Source organism: Giraffa tippelskirchi, chromosome 6 (assembly GCF_054371585.1).
Source record: "Giraffa tippelskirchi isolate mGirTip1 chromosome 6, T2T-mGirTip1v1.2.pri, whole genome shotgun sequence".
Classification (NCBI taxonomy): Eukaryota; Metazoa; Chordata; class Mammalia; order Artiodactyla; family Giraffidae; genus Giraffa; species Giraffa tippelskirchi.
The window spans coordinates 120466262-120484691 of record NC_137280.1 but is presented as its reverse complement, the minus strand read 5'-3'; the positions used below and the strand labels follow the sequence as shown (position 1 = coordinate 120484691).

At 49.7% G+C, this 18430-nt stretch overlaps 1 protein-coding gene across 3 annotated transcripts in view; it reads right to left on the bottom strand.

Moving 5' to 3' along the window:
- The window catches only part of SLC25A48 (solute carrier family 25 member 48), a 170537-nt gene that overhangs the window by 24327 nt on the left and 127780 nt on the right, over window positions 1–18430 (bottom strand). For 2 of the 3 annotated variants that reach the window (XR_014055587.1, XM_081496029.1), the window contains exons 2-4: window positions 16201–16244; window positions 11200–11271; window positions 8472–8730 (exon numbers count right to left, since the gene is read on the bottom strand). Coding sequence is in view for 2 of the 3 variants with exons in the window: in XM_081496029.1 (XP_081352155.1) it covers window positions 8472–8730; window positions 11200–11271; window positions 16201–16244 (375 nt within the window). In the remaining variant the exon portion in view is untranslated. Of the gene's footprint in view, window positions 1–8471; window positions 8731–9814; window positions 9946–11199; window positions 11272–16200; window positions 16245–18430 lie in introns of all 3 variants that reach the window. The other variant, XM_081496030.1, reaches the window with a different exon arrangement.

Here is an 18430-nt window from a genome sequence, read left to right as displayed (position 1 = left end):
TCACCTGTTATGATGTAACTTTAGATTCCAGAAGGGCCAGACCTGCCAATCTCAGGCAGCTGTGCCCTGCTGTGACCTGCCATGACCTGCCAAGCCTCCTGTGGCCAAGCCTCCTGTGGAAGACTGTGGATACCCACACAGCACTGAGAGCTACCAACACTAGTGTCAAGTCTAGAAATCAAGACAATATTTGCCCTTGTCAATTGACTGAAAGAACAAATGGATGTGTCCCTCTTTACTGTATGTAACTTGTACAATGGTGTGTTATGTTGTGTACATCTTTGTTAATTTTGGCAAGCTATGTGAAACCACAGTTTGAAAAAGATTCAAACTGTCCGGAACTCAAGGGTGCCTCTTGAACTGCATAGCTATATGCCTGGCCTCTTTACAAACCTCCTCCCTTCACTTTTGTGCTGCCATTGCTCCAGCCCTCACCTCCTACTGGCATACAGCCTACTTGAGAAGAAAGCCCCAACTGTGGTTTCTGTGCCACTTGTCACACTCCAAGAGTTCCTGCCTTCCCATAGGCTTCCTTCTTTAGGAACTGATGGAGCAACATATATCTCTCTACAGAGCTTAGCATCAATCATTCCTGTCCTGAACTGGGAAATTCTTAGAAAGTATCAGATGGCTAACCTGCCTAGAGATAAGTATGCTTCTGAGCAACCACACATCTTTATGGGAGCAATAAAACTATGTTGCCAAAGAGACAAACTGATGTAGTCAGGGCCTCTGAGGCACAGTTACTGCCCTTCCCAGTCAGACATTTCTGAAGGTCCAGGGAAACTGGAGAAATGGTTTCACCCCATTTTGTCATCAGGCAGCCTTCCAAACTCTAATGGGCTTTGTGTTCGTTCAGGTGAGTGGCTGATGATCACCCCTTGGTTGGCACTCTCCACTGTTACCATACAACCCAGCCCTTGTCAGCGTGTCCCCTCTCGGCACATCCAGATATTAGGACCCTCTCCTCCTCAAATCCTAGCTACACTCTGTCCCCTTCATTCCATCAGATTATATTAAATATGGTAGAGTCAGGCTCCCTCAACTTCCTTCCTCTTGCCTCAAAATTCTCTCTCAATTATCTTTCCTTCTTCTCTTCTAATTTGGAAAAGAAAGTCTTTTTCTTTGATCTCCAATCACTGTCACCCTGACTTCAGCAGCTCTCCCCGACGCGTGTCTCTCAGGACTGTGTTTCCAGGGTGTGGAACTGCACAGTCTGGGGCAGAATAGCCCAGAGAGCATGGATAAGTCACGTAAGCCCAGTGTTTTTTTTCCCCACCTGTCAAATGGAGACTGACAGTGCGTATCTCATAGAGGTGCTCTGGTGACTGAATCTCAGGGTGTGTGTTAGCACAGAACACATGGTCAGGCATGGCACTTGTTAACTACAGCGTCAGTACAGCTCCTTCCCAAACTTCTTTACAGTGTTTTCTCATTGCCAGTTCCTTCTTTGTTTTTGCAGCTCAACTTGGCATTTGCACCTAATGTCATGACTTCAGCTGTCACTTTTATGTCTGTCACATTCCTTTCTAGACCTCCTGCCCTAACATTTCAGCTGGAGTCCACCCACCACCCCCTAACAACAGGAACCAAGGCCAAGTCTCCACATTCTCACTTGAGTCTGCCTCTCCAGCCGGGATCCAAACCATCAGCCACAACAATGAGCATGCGTGCTGACTTACTCCCACCAAGCTCTGTCTCGAAGGCTTCATCTGCTGTTTCATTCCCTGTGTAGGTGGTACCACCTCCCTCATCGCTACCCAACTGTGAAATCCTGGATCATTTTCGACACTTTCTTCTCTCCTCCTTGGCCTGTTGGCTCTGCATCATTGATGCCTCTTTCAGTTACCACTCCTCTCCGTTCCCAAAGTCCATGGGCCTGAGACAGATGTTCCCAGCCTCTCGCCTGGTCTGCGGCAGCAGCCTCCTCACCTCTACCATTCCCACCCCTTCCATCCCTCTTAAGGTCAGGTTCATCACTTCCTGCCACACAGCTTTGCTCAGGTCATGTTGGTGTCCAAGACACCCCACTGCCTACAGAATAGCACAGAAACCCATCCTCAGCTAATAATCCAAGCTCTGCATACCTGACCCTGCATCTTCCACCCCTCCCCACTCATCCCTATACAGACCTGTCCTTCCTGCCCCTGACTCCTTCCCTCCATCAGTCCTCAGTCTGAAACACCTCCCTCTCCCACGTCCCCACCTCCAAATCCTAGCCAGTATTCAAGTACCCAATTGATAGCCAGTTCCTCTCTGGAGCCTTCCTGGTGTGCAGAGCCCGATTCTGAGTTTCCAGAGTTTTCCACGGGCCTTTCTCTCTCCGGTGCACATTTGATTCCCCACCAGACTGAGGGCTCCACGAACACAGGGGCTGTGTGTGTCTGATACCTGATGTACCCACTCAGCTTGGCTCATTGCAGAGGCTGGGAAAATGCCAGTGAATGAATGAATGGAAGAGTTGGTTTAAGTAGGTGTAACACTCAGCCCTTTGCCTCCAGCTGGGCCTGGTGGAATTACTGCAAAGGTCAGCACACAGTTAATGCTGAGTCCTCCTCCAGTCCCCCAAACCCTGGCCTCCTGTGGTGTTAAGGGCTTTGTGATCTGCACATTAATTAGGTTCTTAATGAAAACACAGATCTGAAAGCTCCTAGATGGGGGAGGAGTGAGTGTCACTGGCCACTGGGCTTTAGGATGTGACTTGGCCCAGGCAGAAGGACTGCTGGCCCTGGACCTCAGCCCCGAATTCCAGAATGGGCCCAGCAGGGTGCCTAGTGCAGCTCATGCCATGGGAATGTTAACTTGAAAACGGCACCTTCACAGGCACCTTACTGTCAAGGCCAGATCTGAATGAATTCAGGCCAAGTGACGGAGACCCCGGGAGAAAACCTCCGTGAAGTTGGGAGTTTTCATGAGGATAACTGCTGTCCAGCATGTGCTGGTAGGCAGTGCCAAATGGACATTCCCTTTAAATTTCAGAAAATGCTGATATCATTTGTTAAAACTCCTCTATATAACAAATTTCACAACATGTACCAAGGATCCTAAAAATGACCATACTCTTTGACCTACTCATGAATCAAAGAGCCCACACATTTAGGGAAATGACTGTAAATGAAGGCAACTCTTTATGGACAAATTTGCTGATCACATCACTATTTTTAAAAGAGGAAAAACTGTAAACAACCTAAATTTACATTAGTAGGAAGACTTCTAAATAATAAGTTTAACTGTATTGCTAACATTTATCTCACGTTTTCAATGTATCAGACATTGTGCTCAGATCTTCATGTGTTATACATGATTCTATCACATCCCAGTTATGAAGGAGCTACTCTTGTTATTCCTGTATTGCAGATGAGTAAACTGAGGCTTGCGCTTCCCAGGTGGCACTGGTAGTAAAAAACAAACAAACAAAAAACCCACCTGCCAAAGCAGGAGACTTAAAGATGCTGGTTTGATCCCTGGATCAGGAAGATCTCCTGGAGTAGGAAATGGCAACCTACTCCAATATTCATGCCTAGAGAATCCCATGGACAGAGGAGCCTGGCGGGCTACAGTCCATAGGGTTGCAAAGAGTTTGACACTACTGAAGCGACTTAGCATATAGCATAGTACACAAACCGAGGCTTCTTGACGATAGGTGAAGATAATAGAAGCAGGTAGTCTAACCCCAGAAACTGAATTCTTACCATGCTATATCATCCCTCTCAAAATATGTGTGTATGTATTTTATGGACTACTGTACATCTGTTTTAATATTATCCATCTATTTTCATTTTATAATGCTATTTTAGTAACATGGAAAATGTTCGTTACACTGTTGAGTTAACAACAGGATATGAAACTGTCTAGATAACATGAGTAAAACCTCTTAAAACATTTCATCTATGCACACTGAAAAGGAAGAAGAAATACACTAATGTATTAATGGTGACTGTACTTGGTTGGATGGCTACTCTTTCTCTCCACATTCAGACAATCAGGATGAACTCAATGGCTTTATATCTGCATGTCTCCAATCAGATAAGCTGGGTTCTCACCTCAACATGGCCTGCATTCCACCTGACATCTGCCCCCAAACAGGGAAGGCAGAGGCCTCTGGTTCCTGCTTTCAATATGGAGCCTGGTCTCTCACAGACCCCCATCGTCACCACCTAGGAAGTGGACTGGCAATTATGGGGTAAAGCCACAACCCATCAGCAATCCCACAAGCCCCACACAAGGCAGCCTAAATTTACCCATCTCAGCACAGGTGTCAGGTAAAGTGGGCCTGAATCAGAGCAGAGACCACAAGCTGGCAGCTAACCACAGCCCACACTGTCCAGTCCACACAATGCTCTGGGGTGCATGGTGTTATGCTGGTTTGCATTTGATTTTGGTTTTGATTGAACTATCTGACAATTTCCAATTAAAAGACCTTGGGAAAATCTAACTCTCTGCTTTCTTTTAAAAAGCAAAAGATCCAGGCTGTGTGGCAACAGTCGGCAAGAGCAGAGTCGAAGCCACCCCCTTAGAGAGGATTTGGGCAACTTGCAACTGTTCCCATCACTCCCCACTGCCTCCCAGGCACCAAGGCTGATGAGTGCCTGAATGGCTTGCATTTCTAACACCAGAGTGACATGGAAAGTAAGTATGTTCTGTTTCTCAATAAGAAGGGGAAAAATGAAGCATAGGTTAGGAGGGCTGTAGGTGTTCAAAAAATGGAAAAGGGTACATTCTCCAGGTACCAGTACTCACTGATGCTTCCTCCCTGGGCCCAGTGAGTCCACCCCTCTACCTTTGGCCTAGAGGGTTTCTGAGGAACAAGTGAAAGAAAACCACATCCTTCCTCTACTTCTGGAGGGATTCCGGGCAGAAAGAACTGCCTGGTGACCCACCACCTGCCTCCCCTGCTTTATCCCCAGTAGTTGATCCTGCCCAGCACCCGTAGTTACCAAAGCCCCCTCTCTCGAGCATCTGAGGGGACGAGGGAGGCAAGGAAGAGTGGCCATGTAGAGAAGAGCTGCCTGAAGCCACAGAATTCAGACCCATCCCTTGGAGCCCACGGGCTGCGCCCACTACTTGAACAATGTCATTTTAGAGTCAAGTTCCCACTTCTCTTCCCTCCCTCAAAGTTTGCAACTGGTTTTGTACATGATGATTCTGTGCAAAGGCCCAGATGTTACCAAAGTTGCTGCAGCCTCAGCTTCTACAAAACCCTGGGGGCAGAAGCAGAAACAGCATCAATGGTTCTGAGTCAGCTGCCTGGGCCCTCGTCCCAGCTCCACCCTCAACTTGGGCAGGGACCTCGAGCAGGCAGTGGAATCTCCCTGTGCCTCTGTTTCCCCTTTATAAATGTCCAGGAACTGGGGTTTTTGTGAATATTAAACACACTGAGCTCTTCGCACATGGTAAGCCTGAGTAAACACTGGCTCCTTGCCCCTACGGCCAGGAGTGTTCTGGCTTAGTCCAGATTGGAGGCTCTAGAGGCACAGTTGATGGGGACCCTCCAGCCTTGGCTTCCACCTTCCCTCCACTCACGGAGGTTAACTCCCTTGTGTTTGCACCGTCAGATAAGCCCCTGGGACCAGATGCCGATGACTTCGAGCTTAGAAGGGCTGAAAAAAGTTTTTCTGTGTGCAGGGCCTCCCCTGGTCTCTTTTTAAGAGCTTTCCCTGAGTTCCCTAAAGGCTAGCTTCCTGGCACCCTGGAAAGAACAAGTGCATTTTCATTTTCTGTTGCTGCCTTAAGGGGTTTGCTTAAGAACCAGTTTCCTTCTGGTATCACAGATAAATTTACAACCTGGGCCGTGGTTCCATCCATACAGGACTAGGATGAGATGCTGGGGAGGAATAAGGAGAGCGCACGTTCCTATGTCCTCCCTGCTCAGAGGGCTTATCCAGGTAACAAGGTTCCACAAGAGTTCTGACATCCCAGATGGCAGTTCTAGGGAGTTCCGCCCCAGGCCCCCAGGGCCCAGGCAAGCAGGCACAGGTGGCTCTCAGTGTGGCCTTGACCAGGTGCCCAGTCCTGACCTCCAGGCCCTCTTTTGACCCCTCCCACCACTTTCCCCAAACCCCTTCCTGACCCCCAGCCTGGCTGAGAGCCCTTCCCACTCTCCCCGACCCTATCTGGAGTGGCCCAATGCCTGTCTGCCCATTTGCTGGATGGAGAGCTGCAAGAAGAACAGGGCAGAGTCTTCTGTCCACCACTATGGCCCCAGCACTTAGCCATATGCTTGGCACACAGCAGGTGCATAACTATTGTGTATTGGGTAAATGAACCTCACACTGTCAGGTGGATGTTAAATGGAGCCATGCATATACAGCACTTACCACAGTGTCAGGACACGATGAGCACTTAGCAGCTTTGGCAGCTGCTAATGGAAGCTGCTCCGCTCCCTAAAAGTAAGGCTCCTGCACACCCAGGGGTGGGGCCTTTCCTGGGTCTGGCTATTCTGGAGCTGCTCCCGTCCTCCCTCTAGTCTCAGAGGCTTCTAGTCCAGCCTCAGGACTCCTGTAGCTCAGGCTTTAGCCTGCTAAGTCAGCCATCATTCTAGAACCCTCTTCAGGCAAAGTGTAGGTGGGCGAGGGAAGAACAAAGGATGGAACCCAACACTGTCAAGAAAGTTCACCAATGAATTTGTCTCCAAATGTCCCAGCATCCCCTGTCCCAGCACTCTCCCTGGGTGTCCAGGCTGGCTGGGGGCCCTCACAGGTATACATGCACGCCTGCCCCGCTCTCCTCCCCTTCTCAGGATGAGGCGCCTTGGTTGTGAAGTGGGCGGGGCTGCCTCCATGAACCGAGGAGCCCCGTCACTGAGACTCGTTCAACATATAGACCCCAAAGAGCTCCAAGGCTTATGGAGAGAGACCTGCTCTGCACCCTAGACCAACATAACTTTGTGAAAGTAGACAGGAGAGCACAAAAAACCAGCCTGGGGGCCAGGACCCCTGCGCTCTAGGCCTGTTCACAATGCCCTTTCATTTCTCTACATCTTTGCTTCTGCCTCTGACACAGGACCAGATCAGTGAGCTTCGAACTCTTCTCAGAGGTGCAACCCTTTGGTCAAACTGAACGGTACCAAGATATGATTCAGTGTGTCAAGTAGGTGGGGGTGAGGATGCCCCTGCCCTGTATCTCCTCAGTGGCCCCCAGAGGGGCATGCTCTCTGACTTTCTGGGTGAATCATCTTGTTGTTGCCCTGCATCTCCCTGCACGCTCACAGTGACCATGGGTCCTGGGGCACTGAGCACTTAGTAGGTGTGACTCCTGTTCTTGGGGTAGGAGGGGCCCCTGTAAGGAGCATCAGCACCATGCTTGGAGTGTATGCAGACCTGCCTTGGACACCTGCCCAGCTGAGCCAGGAGGGCAGGTGAATCAAGGAGCCTGGGTAGCAGTCAGGGGAGGAGAGGCACTGGCCCAGGATGCTCCTGAGTGAACTTTGGGGCTTCAGCCATGGGTCAGCACAGCTGACTCCCCACCCAGCCTCTGTGGGCAGAGGGCTCACATGGAGGCCACTCAGAAGGTGGCCAAGCAGAGGGGTCTTATCCACAACATCTGTCAGTTGTATATCTGAGGTCATAGGAAGGACCAAGATGCAGTCCTTTCATCATACAGATAAGGAGACTGAAGCCCAGAAGGGGATGGTATCTTCCCTGAGGAGGCAGAGTAAAATGAGAGCCAAGGACCAAACTCCAAGGTATTGGAATTTGTCTAAGAGCCCCTAGCTCATCCTTTCTCTACAGCTGGCCCTTTCTGTCCACAAAGCAAGTGACTTCTCGTTCTTTCCAACCTCCTTTATCAAAACTGGTCCCAGAAGAAGAGGCAGGCACCTCTTTCCAGCAGGGAGGAGATGTCAGCTCCAGCTCATCATGGGGCAGAGTAGTTAGCTACACAGCAGATAAGAAATGAAACTCTAATAGAACATTGATGGCAAGGTGAGGGGCACCCACTTCATGAACCAGCAGCCAATCCAGCTCAAGGACTCCCTGGCTGCACTCCTTGGTATGAGGGGCAGGTGTGGGTCTGATACCTGGACAGTCACACAGGGCCCCTCACTTGACTTAATGCTCTGCTCTTGCCCTTTTAAAATTCTTACTAATTTGTAATCAAGAGATTATTTTCGTTTCACGCCAGGGGCTACAAACTATAAAGCTGGTGCTGACTGGCCAGTCATGAATTGTGTGTCCTTGAATAAGTATCTTGACTTCTGGGAGCCTCAGTTTTCTCATCTGCAAAATGGAAACAATCACAGCGCCTGCCTCAGAAGATTGTTCTGAAGATCAATTAAGAGAACACGTGTGGGGCTCTTCACAAACGTCTGGTGCATAGTAAACCCTTGACCAATGAGAGTTATCGCTCTCAATAAAAATGATTTGACATAGATGCCTTGCTCCATAAAAAGGATGTTAACCAAATCCCAGAGCTAGGAAGCCATGAGAGGGTCACAGGTGCCCAGACACCAGGCCACCTCCCCGGCCTCTTACCTTCCTGAAATGGCTGTGTTTGCATCTGCAGCCGGATCTTGATGAGGTCCACGGGCGCACCCAGCCCGACAGAGACCACACCGGCCACCATGCTGGCCAGAAGGAGGTCAGACAGCACGTGGGGTGGGCCAGCCTCGGACTCCTGGCACCGGTGCTGGCTGAGGAACCTCTGTGTGTTGCTGAAGACCCCAAACACCACCGAGTTGTAGACAGCGATGCTGGCAAGGGGAAAGGACATGCCCTTGAAGAAGCCAAACACCTGTGGGGAGACCCAGGAGGAGGACGCATGAGGGCCTATGCCACCCCTGGCACAGACCTTGCCCTCCTGGAGCCCACGGCCTTGTGGGGGAGACACCACAGGAAAAGCAAGTCAGTATGTCGGTGGAAAGAATAAGAGGGTGCTGATGTGAAAGGAGAAACAAGGGAGCATGAGAGCATCCTTGCCCTGAGGAGGAACTGGCTTCTGCATGAAACTGTTTCTTGAGCCATGGTGTGCTGGGCCTGGGACCTGCATTTGTCACCAGAGTGGCAGCGTTCCTGGGCTGTGGCTGAGGGCAGCCCATGGAGGCCCAGTGGGCAGTGGGCTTGCCAAGCACCACATGCTCCCTGCTCATGCGCCACTCCAACAAAAGCATTTTCTGGGCACACGCCAGGCCCTGCAGGACAACAAGAAAGAAGCACTTTCCGCCTGCACTGAGCTCACAATCTGGAGGCAGGGGAGGAGGGGACCCAGGCAGACAGACTGACAAGCAAGTAAAATATAATGCGCTAAGCCTGTAGTGGTGGGGTGTGAAGGGTCCCACAGCCCCCCCGCCCAGGGGCACCTGGGCCAGCAGGTAGCTGGGTGCCCCTGAGCATGCGTGTCTGTTGGGACAGAGCCGGAGGGAAAGTCCCCGAATGAACAGCATGAAAGGCTTCTGTACACACATACTGCATTCTCAGCAGACACCACAGATGCGCCACTGAGCCTGGACATCCCAGAGGCCCTTGGAGGAGTCAGGGCCACATACAGGGCACCAAAGGTGAAAAAGCACTGGGAAGCCATTGTAAAAACTCCAGGCTGTACTCAAGCCGGTTCAGCCTGACCTGCATGTTTGCACCCTGTTTACAAGGGCCTGGTGCATGCATGCACCATACTCCAGACTCCTCCTCTACAAGGACCCTCAGATAACTTGGGACATCGGTTAGCTTTGAATCTCCGTGTCTTAGAGGAATGCCAACAGTCCCCACAGAAACCCCAGGGCACATTTCCCAAAAAGGAGAATCAACAGCTGCCATTCAGAGGATGGAGGAGTAGGACAACATTATACCAGAACAGCTAGTGCTGGGTTTGCAGGGCTCACCCTGATTTTAAAGCAGACCATCCGGAGAATCAGAACAACACGCAGACACAAGACACACTTCAACCAAGGAGAAGAAACTCTAGGTGCAAGCAGGAGCCTCCTGAGCTCCAGGCCACTTCCCAGGAGGGAGCCTGGTGGGGACAGAGGTCAATAAGCGGGTCACGTTTCCAGTGACTCAAGGAAAACCCAGTGCTACACCCAGTGCTACACAGGGCTTACACCTATTTCTTTTTTTTTTTTTAATTAATTTTTATTGGAGTGTAATTGCTTTACAATGTGTGTTAGTTTCTGCTCTACAGCAAAGTGAATCAATTATACGTACATGTATACATATAATGTTTTGGATTTCCTTCCCATTTAGGTCACTACAGAGCACCAAGTAGAGTGCCCTGTTCTATCCTGGAGGTTCTCATTAGTTATCTATTTTATACATTGCTGCTCAGTCGCTTCAGTCGTGTCTGACTCTGTGTGACCCCATAGACAGCAGCCCACTAGGCTCCTCTGTCCATGGGATTCTCCAGGCAAGAATACTGGAGTGGGTTGCCATTTCCTTCTCCAGTGCATGAAAGGGAAAAGTGGAAGTGAAGTCGCTCAGTCGTGTCCGACTCTTAGCGACCCCATGGACTGCAGCCTACCAGGCTCCTCTGTCCATGGGATTTTCCAGGCAAGAGTACTGGAGTGGGGTGCCATTGCCTTCTCCGTGTGTGTGTGTATATATATATATCAATCCCAATCTCCCAATTCATCCCACCCTCACTTTATCTCCTGGTATCCATATATTTGTTCTCTGTCTGCTTACGCCTATTTCTTTAAACTAATAGGTCATTTCATCCTAAGTTTTAAAATTTATTTACAGTTCCCCAAGGAGGAGTCTTGGAAAGTCTTCAAAAAGCACATATTCATTCTCAAGAATGGCACCTGATGCTTCTACAAAATCTGTTACTCAGATTTTCCCCTCTGCAGAGAAAATCCCTGGGTCCCCTGGTCTGGAGTGACATGTGATACAAGCCTGCTCTGGGTATCTGGGATCAGAAGAGCCACCCCACGCCCACCCCTCACCCCACTCTAGGATAAAGGGAGCTCGTCAACACATGGCTTACCTGCCACTCATTTGGTTTTGAAAACCTGACAGGTCACCCTGTTTTTGCAGGAATTTTCCACTCCATGTTTCTAAGTGCCTCAAAATTTCTCCAGAGAGGTGACACACCAGTTTTTTTCAATAACATTGCACCCGGGGATAGGGTTAAGTTTAGGTAATATATAATATTTGAGGAGTGGTGTGAGATGAACAGGGAACACTGAGCCAAAGGTGATGAGTGTCATGAACAGGGGGTGAGGACGGTGACCTTGGTCCCCAGGAGAACCTTCCCACCAGGAGCACTTACACTCTCCCTCCTGTACACCGTGCGGATGCAGCTGAGGGTGCTCCCGTAGCCAGAGCCGGCCTGCAAGCGAGCCTGCGGAGAGAGGCAAAGGCAAGGGCCTGAGGGCCAGGCGGAGACAGGTCACGTCCCCACCACTCCCATAATGCTGGGCTCCCAGCACGGGGGCGCAGAGAGGGGAAGGCCCTGCCCCTGTGACCCCGTCCCAGCCTAGCTGGCCTTCCGTCTTCTACCTGCACTGCCTCCCTACACGTCCCATTCGCCCCTTGCTAAATGCAGCAGGAGCTCCCTCGATCTGAGACAAGAAGACAGGCCAGTTTGTTGCACAGGATAATGCTTGTTTGGAGACATATGGTTTTGCTGCATCTTGAGTATAAGAGCTAACCTGTGGCTCCGGCCTGTCCACTGTCCAGCACCCTGCCCTCCCAAATACTCCTGGGAGTGGCCTGCTCATCTCACCTCCTGACAGATACAGAACCCCTGTATCTGTCACCCCCAGTGATGCACTGGGCTCCTCAATGGCCTCCTGCTCCCCCGCTCACTCCTTTGTCTGTATCAACACAACTGTCAGACTAATCTTTTCCAAACAATGATGAATGTCTGTCACTGCTGTATCAAGCTCTGCAGAGGCCTCCCTCCAAAATCAGAAAAATCCCACTCTTAACCAGCACCACAGAGGTCCTGGGTGGTGCTTCTGTGGTGCCTCTCACCACCTCCAGGTAATTTCCTCCACATCTGCTGGGCCTGTCACATTACACATTTCTGGACCCTGGAGCATCAGTTTCTTCCTGCTTTCAGAACATTCCACCTACATTTCTCCCCTGGAAGGCTCTTTCTTCAGCTTCTTCAGCTCATCTTTTGGGTCTAAACTTTAGTGCTCCAATGACGTGAGCTGCTTATCTGTTTTGCTGTTGTTGCTATTCTGTCACTAAGTCATGTCCTACTCTTTGTGTCCCCATGAACTGCAGCATGCCAGACTCCTCTATCCTTCACCATCTCCCAGAGTATGCTCAAATTCATGTCCATTGAGTCAGTGATGCCATCCAACCATCTCATCCTCTGCCGCCACCTTCTCCTTTTGCCTTCGATCTTTCCCAGCATCAGGGTCTTTTCCAATGAGTTGGCTCTTCATATCAGGTAGCCAAAGTATTGGAGCTTCAGCTTCAGCATCAGTTCTTCCAATGAATATTCAGGGCTGATTTCCTTTAGGATTGACTGGTTTGATCTTGCAGTCCAAGGGACTCTCAAGAGTCTTCTACAGCACCACAATTTGAAAGCATCAGTTCTTCAGCACTCAGTCTTCTTTATGGTCCAACTCTCATATTTGTACATGACTACTGGAAAAACCATAGTTTTGACTATATGGGCCTTTCATGGCAAAGTAATGTCTCCGCTTTTTAATATACTGTCTAGATTTGTCATAGCCTTCCTTCCAAGAAGCAAACTTTTTTTTTTTCATTTCATGGCTGCAGTCATTGTCCACAGTGATTTTGGAACCCAAGAAAATAAAATCTGTCACTGCTTCCACTTTTTCCCCTTCTATTTACCATGAAGTGATGTGACCGGATGCCATGATCTTAGTTTTTTGAATGTTCAGTTTCAAGCCAGCTTTTTCACTCTCCTCTTTCACCCTCATCAAGAGGCTCTTTACTTACTCTACAGTTTCTGCCATTAGAGTGGTATTATCTGCATTTCTGTGGTTGTTGATATTTCTCCCAGCAATCTTGATTCCAGCTTGTGCTTCATCCAGCCCGGCATTTTGCATGATGTTCTCTGCATAGAAGTTAAATAAGCAGGGTGATAATACACAGCATTGACATATTCCTTTCCCAATCCTGAACCAGTCAGTTGTTCCATGTCCAATTCTAACTGCTGCTTCTTGACCCTAACAGAAGTTTCTTAAGAGACAGGTAAGGTGGTCTGTTATTCCCATCTCTTTAAGAATTTTCCACAGTTTGTGGTGATCCACATGGTCCAAGGCTTTAGCATAGTCAATAAAGCAGAAGTAGATGTTTTTCTGGTGCTCCTTTGCTTTCTCCATGGTCCAATGAATGTTGGCAATTTAATCTCTGGTTCTTCTGCCTCTCTGAAGCCCAGCTTAGACATCTGAAAGTTCTCTGTTCACATAACTACTGAAGCCTAGATTGAAGGATTTTGAGCATAACCTTGATTGAAGGATTTTGAGCATAACCTTGCTAGCAAGTGAAACGAATGCAATTGTACAGGAGTCTGAACATTCTTTGGCATTGCTCTTCTTTGGAATTGGAACAAAACTGATCTTTTCCAGTCCTGTGGCCAGTGCTGAGTTTTTCAAATTTGCTGACATACTGAGTGCAGCATTTTCACAGCATCATCTGTTAGGATTTAAAATAGCTCTGCTGGAATTCTGTCACTTCCACTGGCTTTGTAGGGTATTTGGGTTCCCCCTGTGGAACAGGGCCATCTTGTATTTTCCTCTCATCCCTGGAGCAGAGCGCGGCCCTGGCACTCGGCCGTTTGCACTGACTGACCAAGGGGCTGGAGGATGAGATGGTGGCATACTCTAATGGAGGCTGACTCCGCTGACTGGGGTTATCTGTAGACAGGCAGAGGGGCTGAGTAAGGCCACAGAAAAGCCTAGGGCATACTTCACCCTGGGCCTAGACCAGAGCAAAGGCCTGTCAGCCCTTGAGGAAGTTAACACCCATGCCAGCAGCACAGCTCAAGCCTCTAGGGTCTCCAATTGCAACAGGAACTAGCACATAATATGTACCAACTGCATACGTGGGGAAATACTGGTCATCTTACGGAACTTATCTCACAGAATCCCACAAATGCTATGAGGTGAGGATACTATCCCCACCTCACTGATGAAAAAAGCTGATTCCCTGTATAGGTATCTGATTGCTGCTGTAACAACATATGATTATTTTAGTGGCTTAAAACAATGCAAATTTATTTTCTTTCAGTGTTCTCACTGGTCTATAGAGAGCTGAGCCCTGATTAGAAAACCCTGGTCATACTGCATCAAGTATAAACTTTAAGCATACCAGGTGTGCCAGGAGCCCGCGGTGAATCCTGACCCCAGCTCTGCTGCCCCAAGCAGCCATCTGGCTCTCCCACCTGTAGGGTGGGAGTCTCTGCCCCAGGTCAGCAGCCTGGATCCTTCCAGCTTGGCTCTTTCATGGGGGAGGCTGGGGACCTGGGACAAGTTGCTTCTCTGCATCACCACACTCCAGCACATGTGCTCTTCAGGACAGAAGGGCTCACTCATGCTCTACCCTTGCTGCCAACGTGACAGTCTTCATGACAGCCCTACTGGGGGAAGGGGCTCACTCTCCACTTTATAGATGAGGAAACTGAGGCTCAGGGAGGTTAAGGGAGAAAATATGGAAGTGGGAACTGGACTCCAGGCTATTCTGACTCTAGGACTCTGGCCCAGACCTTTCTCAGTGAATAGGAACTCTAGAGTTAATGCCAGCCAGAAGGAAGGAAAATGTTTTGGAGAGAAACAAGGGCCCCAGGCCAGCCCCGGGCTGGACCCAGAGGCCAGCCATGGAAGCTGGCATCATCAGGCTGGTACTCTCAACAGAGAGGTTCTCAGGTGGAACAAAGACTAGATTTTATGTGTTGGGAAAGCTTCCCTGTAGAGGTTCAGGGGGAGGAGTGGAGAAAAGGAGGAGAGTTTTATCCTTTACAGCTGACATGTGGCACAGGGTGGCCAGGCTTGCCACGCCAGGGGCAGGAGGTGAGGATGGGGCTTCCAAAGAGGCTCTACCAGCCCCTGACCAGGCTGTGGGTGAGGGAAGGATGCTCTATTGGGGAAACACACTGGTTGCCTGGGTCAAAAACGTGGCTGTTAGACCTACAGGGGCAGGGACTGGACTTGCTTTGTCCACAACCTCTACCCTGCCAGCCCCACAGCACCTGCATGGAGAAAGCATCCAGGATGTGTTTGATATATAAGCAAAACGCTGGGCTTGTGTGAGGGACTTGAGGAGCCAGAAAAGACCTTCAACTATTTAGACATGTAGGCTGACCTCCCCATCAGAAGAGAGCAGGCCTGGGCTCTGACGGAGGAGGGGCCCACAGTCACATGGGGAGGAAGGTGGGGAGAAAGGGGGCCACAGCGGCCCCTGGAGGAGGGCGTGAGAGGTTCCTCTTTGTGCACAATCCTGGCAGAGCTCTAGATATGAATGTGAAAGTCAGGGTGAGGAGGCACTATTTGTGCCCACCTTCTCAGGGTATAACTGTGAGTGCTGCTTAGCACAGGGACAGGAGGCAGGGGTAGGGGTGGAATCAGATGTCACTTTGTAGCATCTCACTTCTCAGTGCTTCAATTCGTCATGACCTGGGGCAAACCCTTCCCCTTTTTGGGCCAGTTTCCACACCTGAAGAACAAAGGGCGTGGATGATTCCAATGCCAAGGGGCTTTGCTGACTCCATCAAGTTACCGTGGCTTCCCGTTCCCAACCTAGGTCCAGAGTCCTAAGCTGATATTCAAGGCCTACAAGGATTGACTGCCAACCTACCCTTCCTGGATTCTGATCCGTAGCTGCTTTCAGAAACTCGAGGCATCAGCAAAACTGGCCATGTTGGCCTTTCCTAAGCATGTGTCCCCACTTCAGTGCCTTTGCCCATTCTGTTCTCTGTGCCTGGGATATCTTTTCCAATCACCTGACCTTAGGTTCTGGTTCAGATGCCACCTCACACTGGAAGCCTTTTCTGGTTCCTTAGTTTCACAGAGGCTTGCAGGAGAACGCTCCCAGTGCCCTCGCCCCCTCCCCTGCAGCTGCTGAGAACCTGGAGGCAGAAATGGAACATTCATGAAAACAAAATCATTGCCAAGCAATGAGGGTAGAGCATTCCAGGCTGGGCCTCCTAGCACTCCACCCCCGTGGACTGGCACAGAGAGCTGGCCCTGGGCTGGCGACCTTCTGGGGATCAGAAACAGCAGGCACATTCCTGGAGGCAGACTAGCTCCAGGCCTCTTTCCAAAAGGTAATGATGACATGGCTACCGTACCTTGACTGTGTCCAGAGGGTGGCCGACGATGACGCTGGCTGCACCTGGGGATCAAGAAGACCTGCTGGTTACTCAGCCCCGGGACTTCGAACTTGCACCAGCTGGCTCTCAGGACAGAACAGAGGACCCGGGCACTTATATTCACTTACTCGGTCCATGCCCAGTCACTAGAAGGGACCCTCAGGCATGGGCTCATGCACAGAGGAAGGCAAAGAGAATGGAGTAAAACCTGGGCCTTGCCTCCAGGACAAGTACCCTATAGAAAGGGAGGTAAAGGTGCTGGGATAACTGGGTATCAATGCAAAAGAATAAAGTTAGACCTCTCCCTCATACCATATAGGGGCTTCCCTGATAGCTCAGTTGGCAAAGAATCTGCCTGCAATGCAAGAGACCCTGGTTTGATTCCTGGGTCAGGAATATCCGCTGGAGAAGGGATAGGCTACCCACTCCAGTATGCTTGGGCTTCCCCTTGTGGCTCAGCTGGTAAAGAATTCACCTGCAATGTGGGAGACCTGGGCTCGATCTCTGGGTTGGGAAGATCCCCTGGAGAAGGGAACAGCTACCCACTCCAGTATTCTGGCCTGGAGACTTCCATGGACTCTATAGTCCAAGGGAGTCGCAAAGAGTTGGACATGACTGAGTGACTTTCACTTTCATACCATATACAAAGTTAACGCAGAAGAAACCAAAGACCTATCCAGAAGCACTAAAACTATAGAAATCATATACTAAAACATAGAGGGAAATCTCCATGACTGTAGACTTGTAACAGATTCTGAAAGTAGATTAGTGGTTGCCCAGAGGGAGAGGAATGGAATGGGGTTTCACGGTAAATAGGTGTGAGGGATCTTACTGGGAGATGAAATGTTCTAAAGCTAACTTACAGTAATGGTTGCACCACTTAGTAAAATTACTAACAATCACTAAATTGTACACTTGAAATGAGTGGATTTTATGATATGTAAAATAACCTCAATAAAGTTGCTTTAAAAGTAACCATATAGAATGCTATATTCTACAGGCTTCCCAAGTGGCACAGTGGTAAAGAATCCACCTGCCAGTGCAGGAGACACAGGAGATGTGGGTTCAATCCCTGGGTCGGGAATATCCTCTGGAGGAGGAAATGGCAACCCACTCCAGTATTCCTGCCTGGAGAATCCCATAGACAGAGGAGCCTGGTGGACTACAGTCCATGGGGTCACAAAGAGTCAGACACAACTGAGCAACTGAGCACTCAGATAGCATTTAAACAGCACCTGATACTTAATAAGTATTCCCTGCTACTATACTCATCTTCATTTCATGGAAGCAAAAACCTGTTGATGTAAACAAAGTAAGGCCAATCTCAGAATAAAAGATGACCCACTACTTGCCGTATGAGGTGGGGAGAGTCTTCGTGTCATCAGAGATTTTGAGCCACTCTGGTAGCCTCACCCTCCAGGACATTTCTCAAATCACATCCCAGGCAGCCTTACTGAAGTTGATCAGACCACTGATGGGGCAGTCAAGGAAAGTCTCTCCCTCTCAACAGCTGAAAGGTTGTCTGAAGAGGGCCTGGATGTGCCCACTGGGTCTTTGGGCACAGCTCCCTGACTGGTAAATTTAGCCCTATCCAAGGAAGCCTGTGCAACAGAACTGCCCCCAGTGAAAGAAATCGCCTCTGCTGGGGAGGGTGAGAAACAGGGGCTCTACAGCCACCTGTGGGGGACAGACACAGCCTCCTGCTAGGTAGGAGGGGCCACCAGAAGAGGAACCACGGATTCTAGACACTCTGTTTCTGTTTTTTCCTTTCCTACAAGTCTCCTGGTCTCCACACCTAGGACACTTGGTGGGGCACAAACACAATGGCCACAGCCTCTACCTGAGCATGTCAGTATTTTACTTTGTCTTTGGGGAGGGGCTGCATTCACCAACATCTCTTTTCTGATGATCCTCTTGCGAGCATGTGTGCTAAGTCACTTCAGTCCTTTCTGACTCTTTGTGACCCCAAGAACTGTAGCCCGTCAGGCTCCTCTGTCCATGGGATTCTCCAGGCAAGAATATTGGAGTGGGTTGCCATACCCTCCTCCAGAGGATCTTCCCGACCCAGGGATTGAACCTGCATCTCCTGCGACTCCTGCATGGAAGGTGGATTCTTTACCGCTGAGCCGCCAGGAAGCCCAGTGATCCTTAGATGGAGCCAAAAGAAAGACTGTATTTTACAAAAAGCAAAGTCTCTCAAACCTCCAAT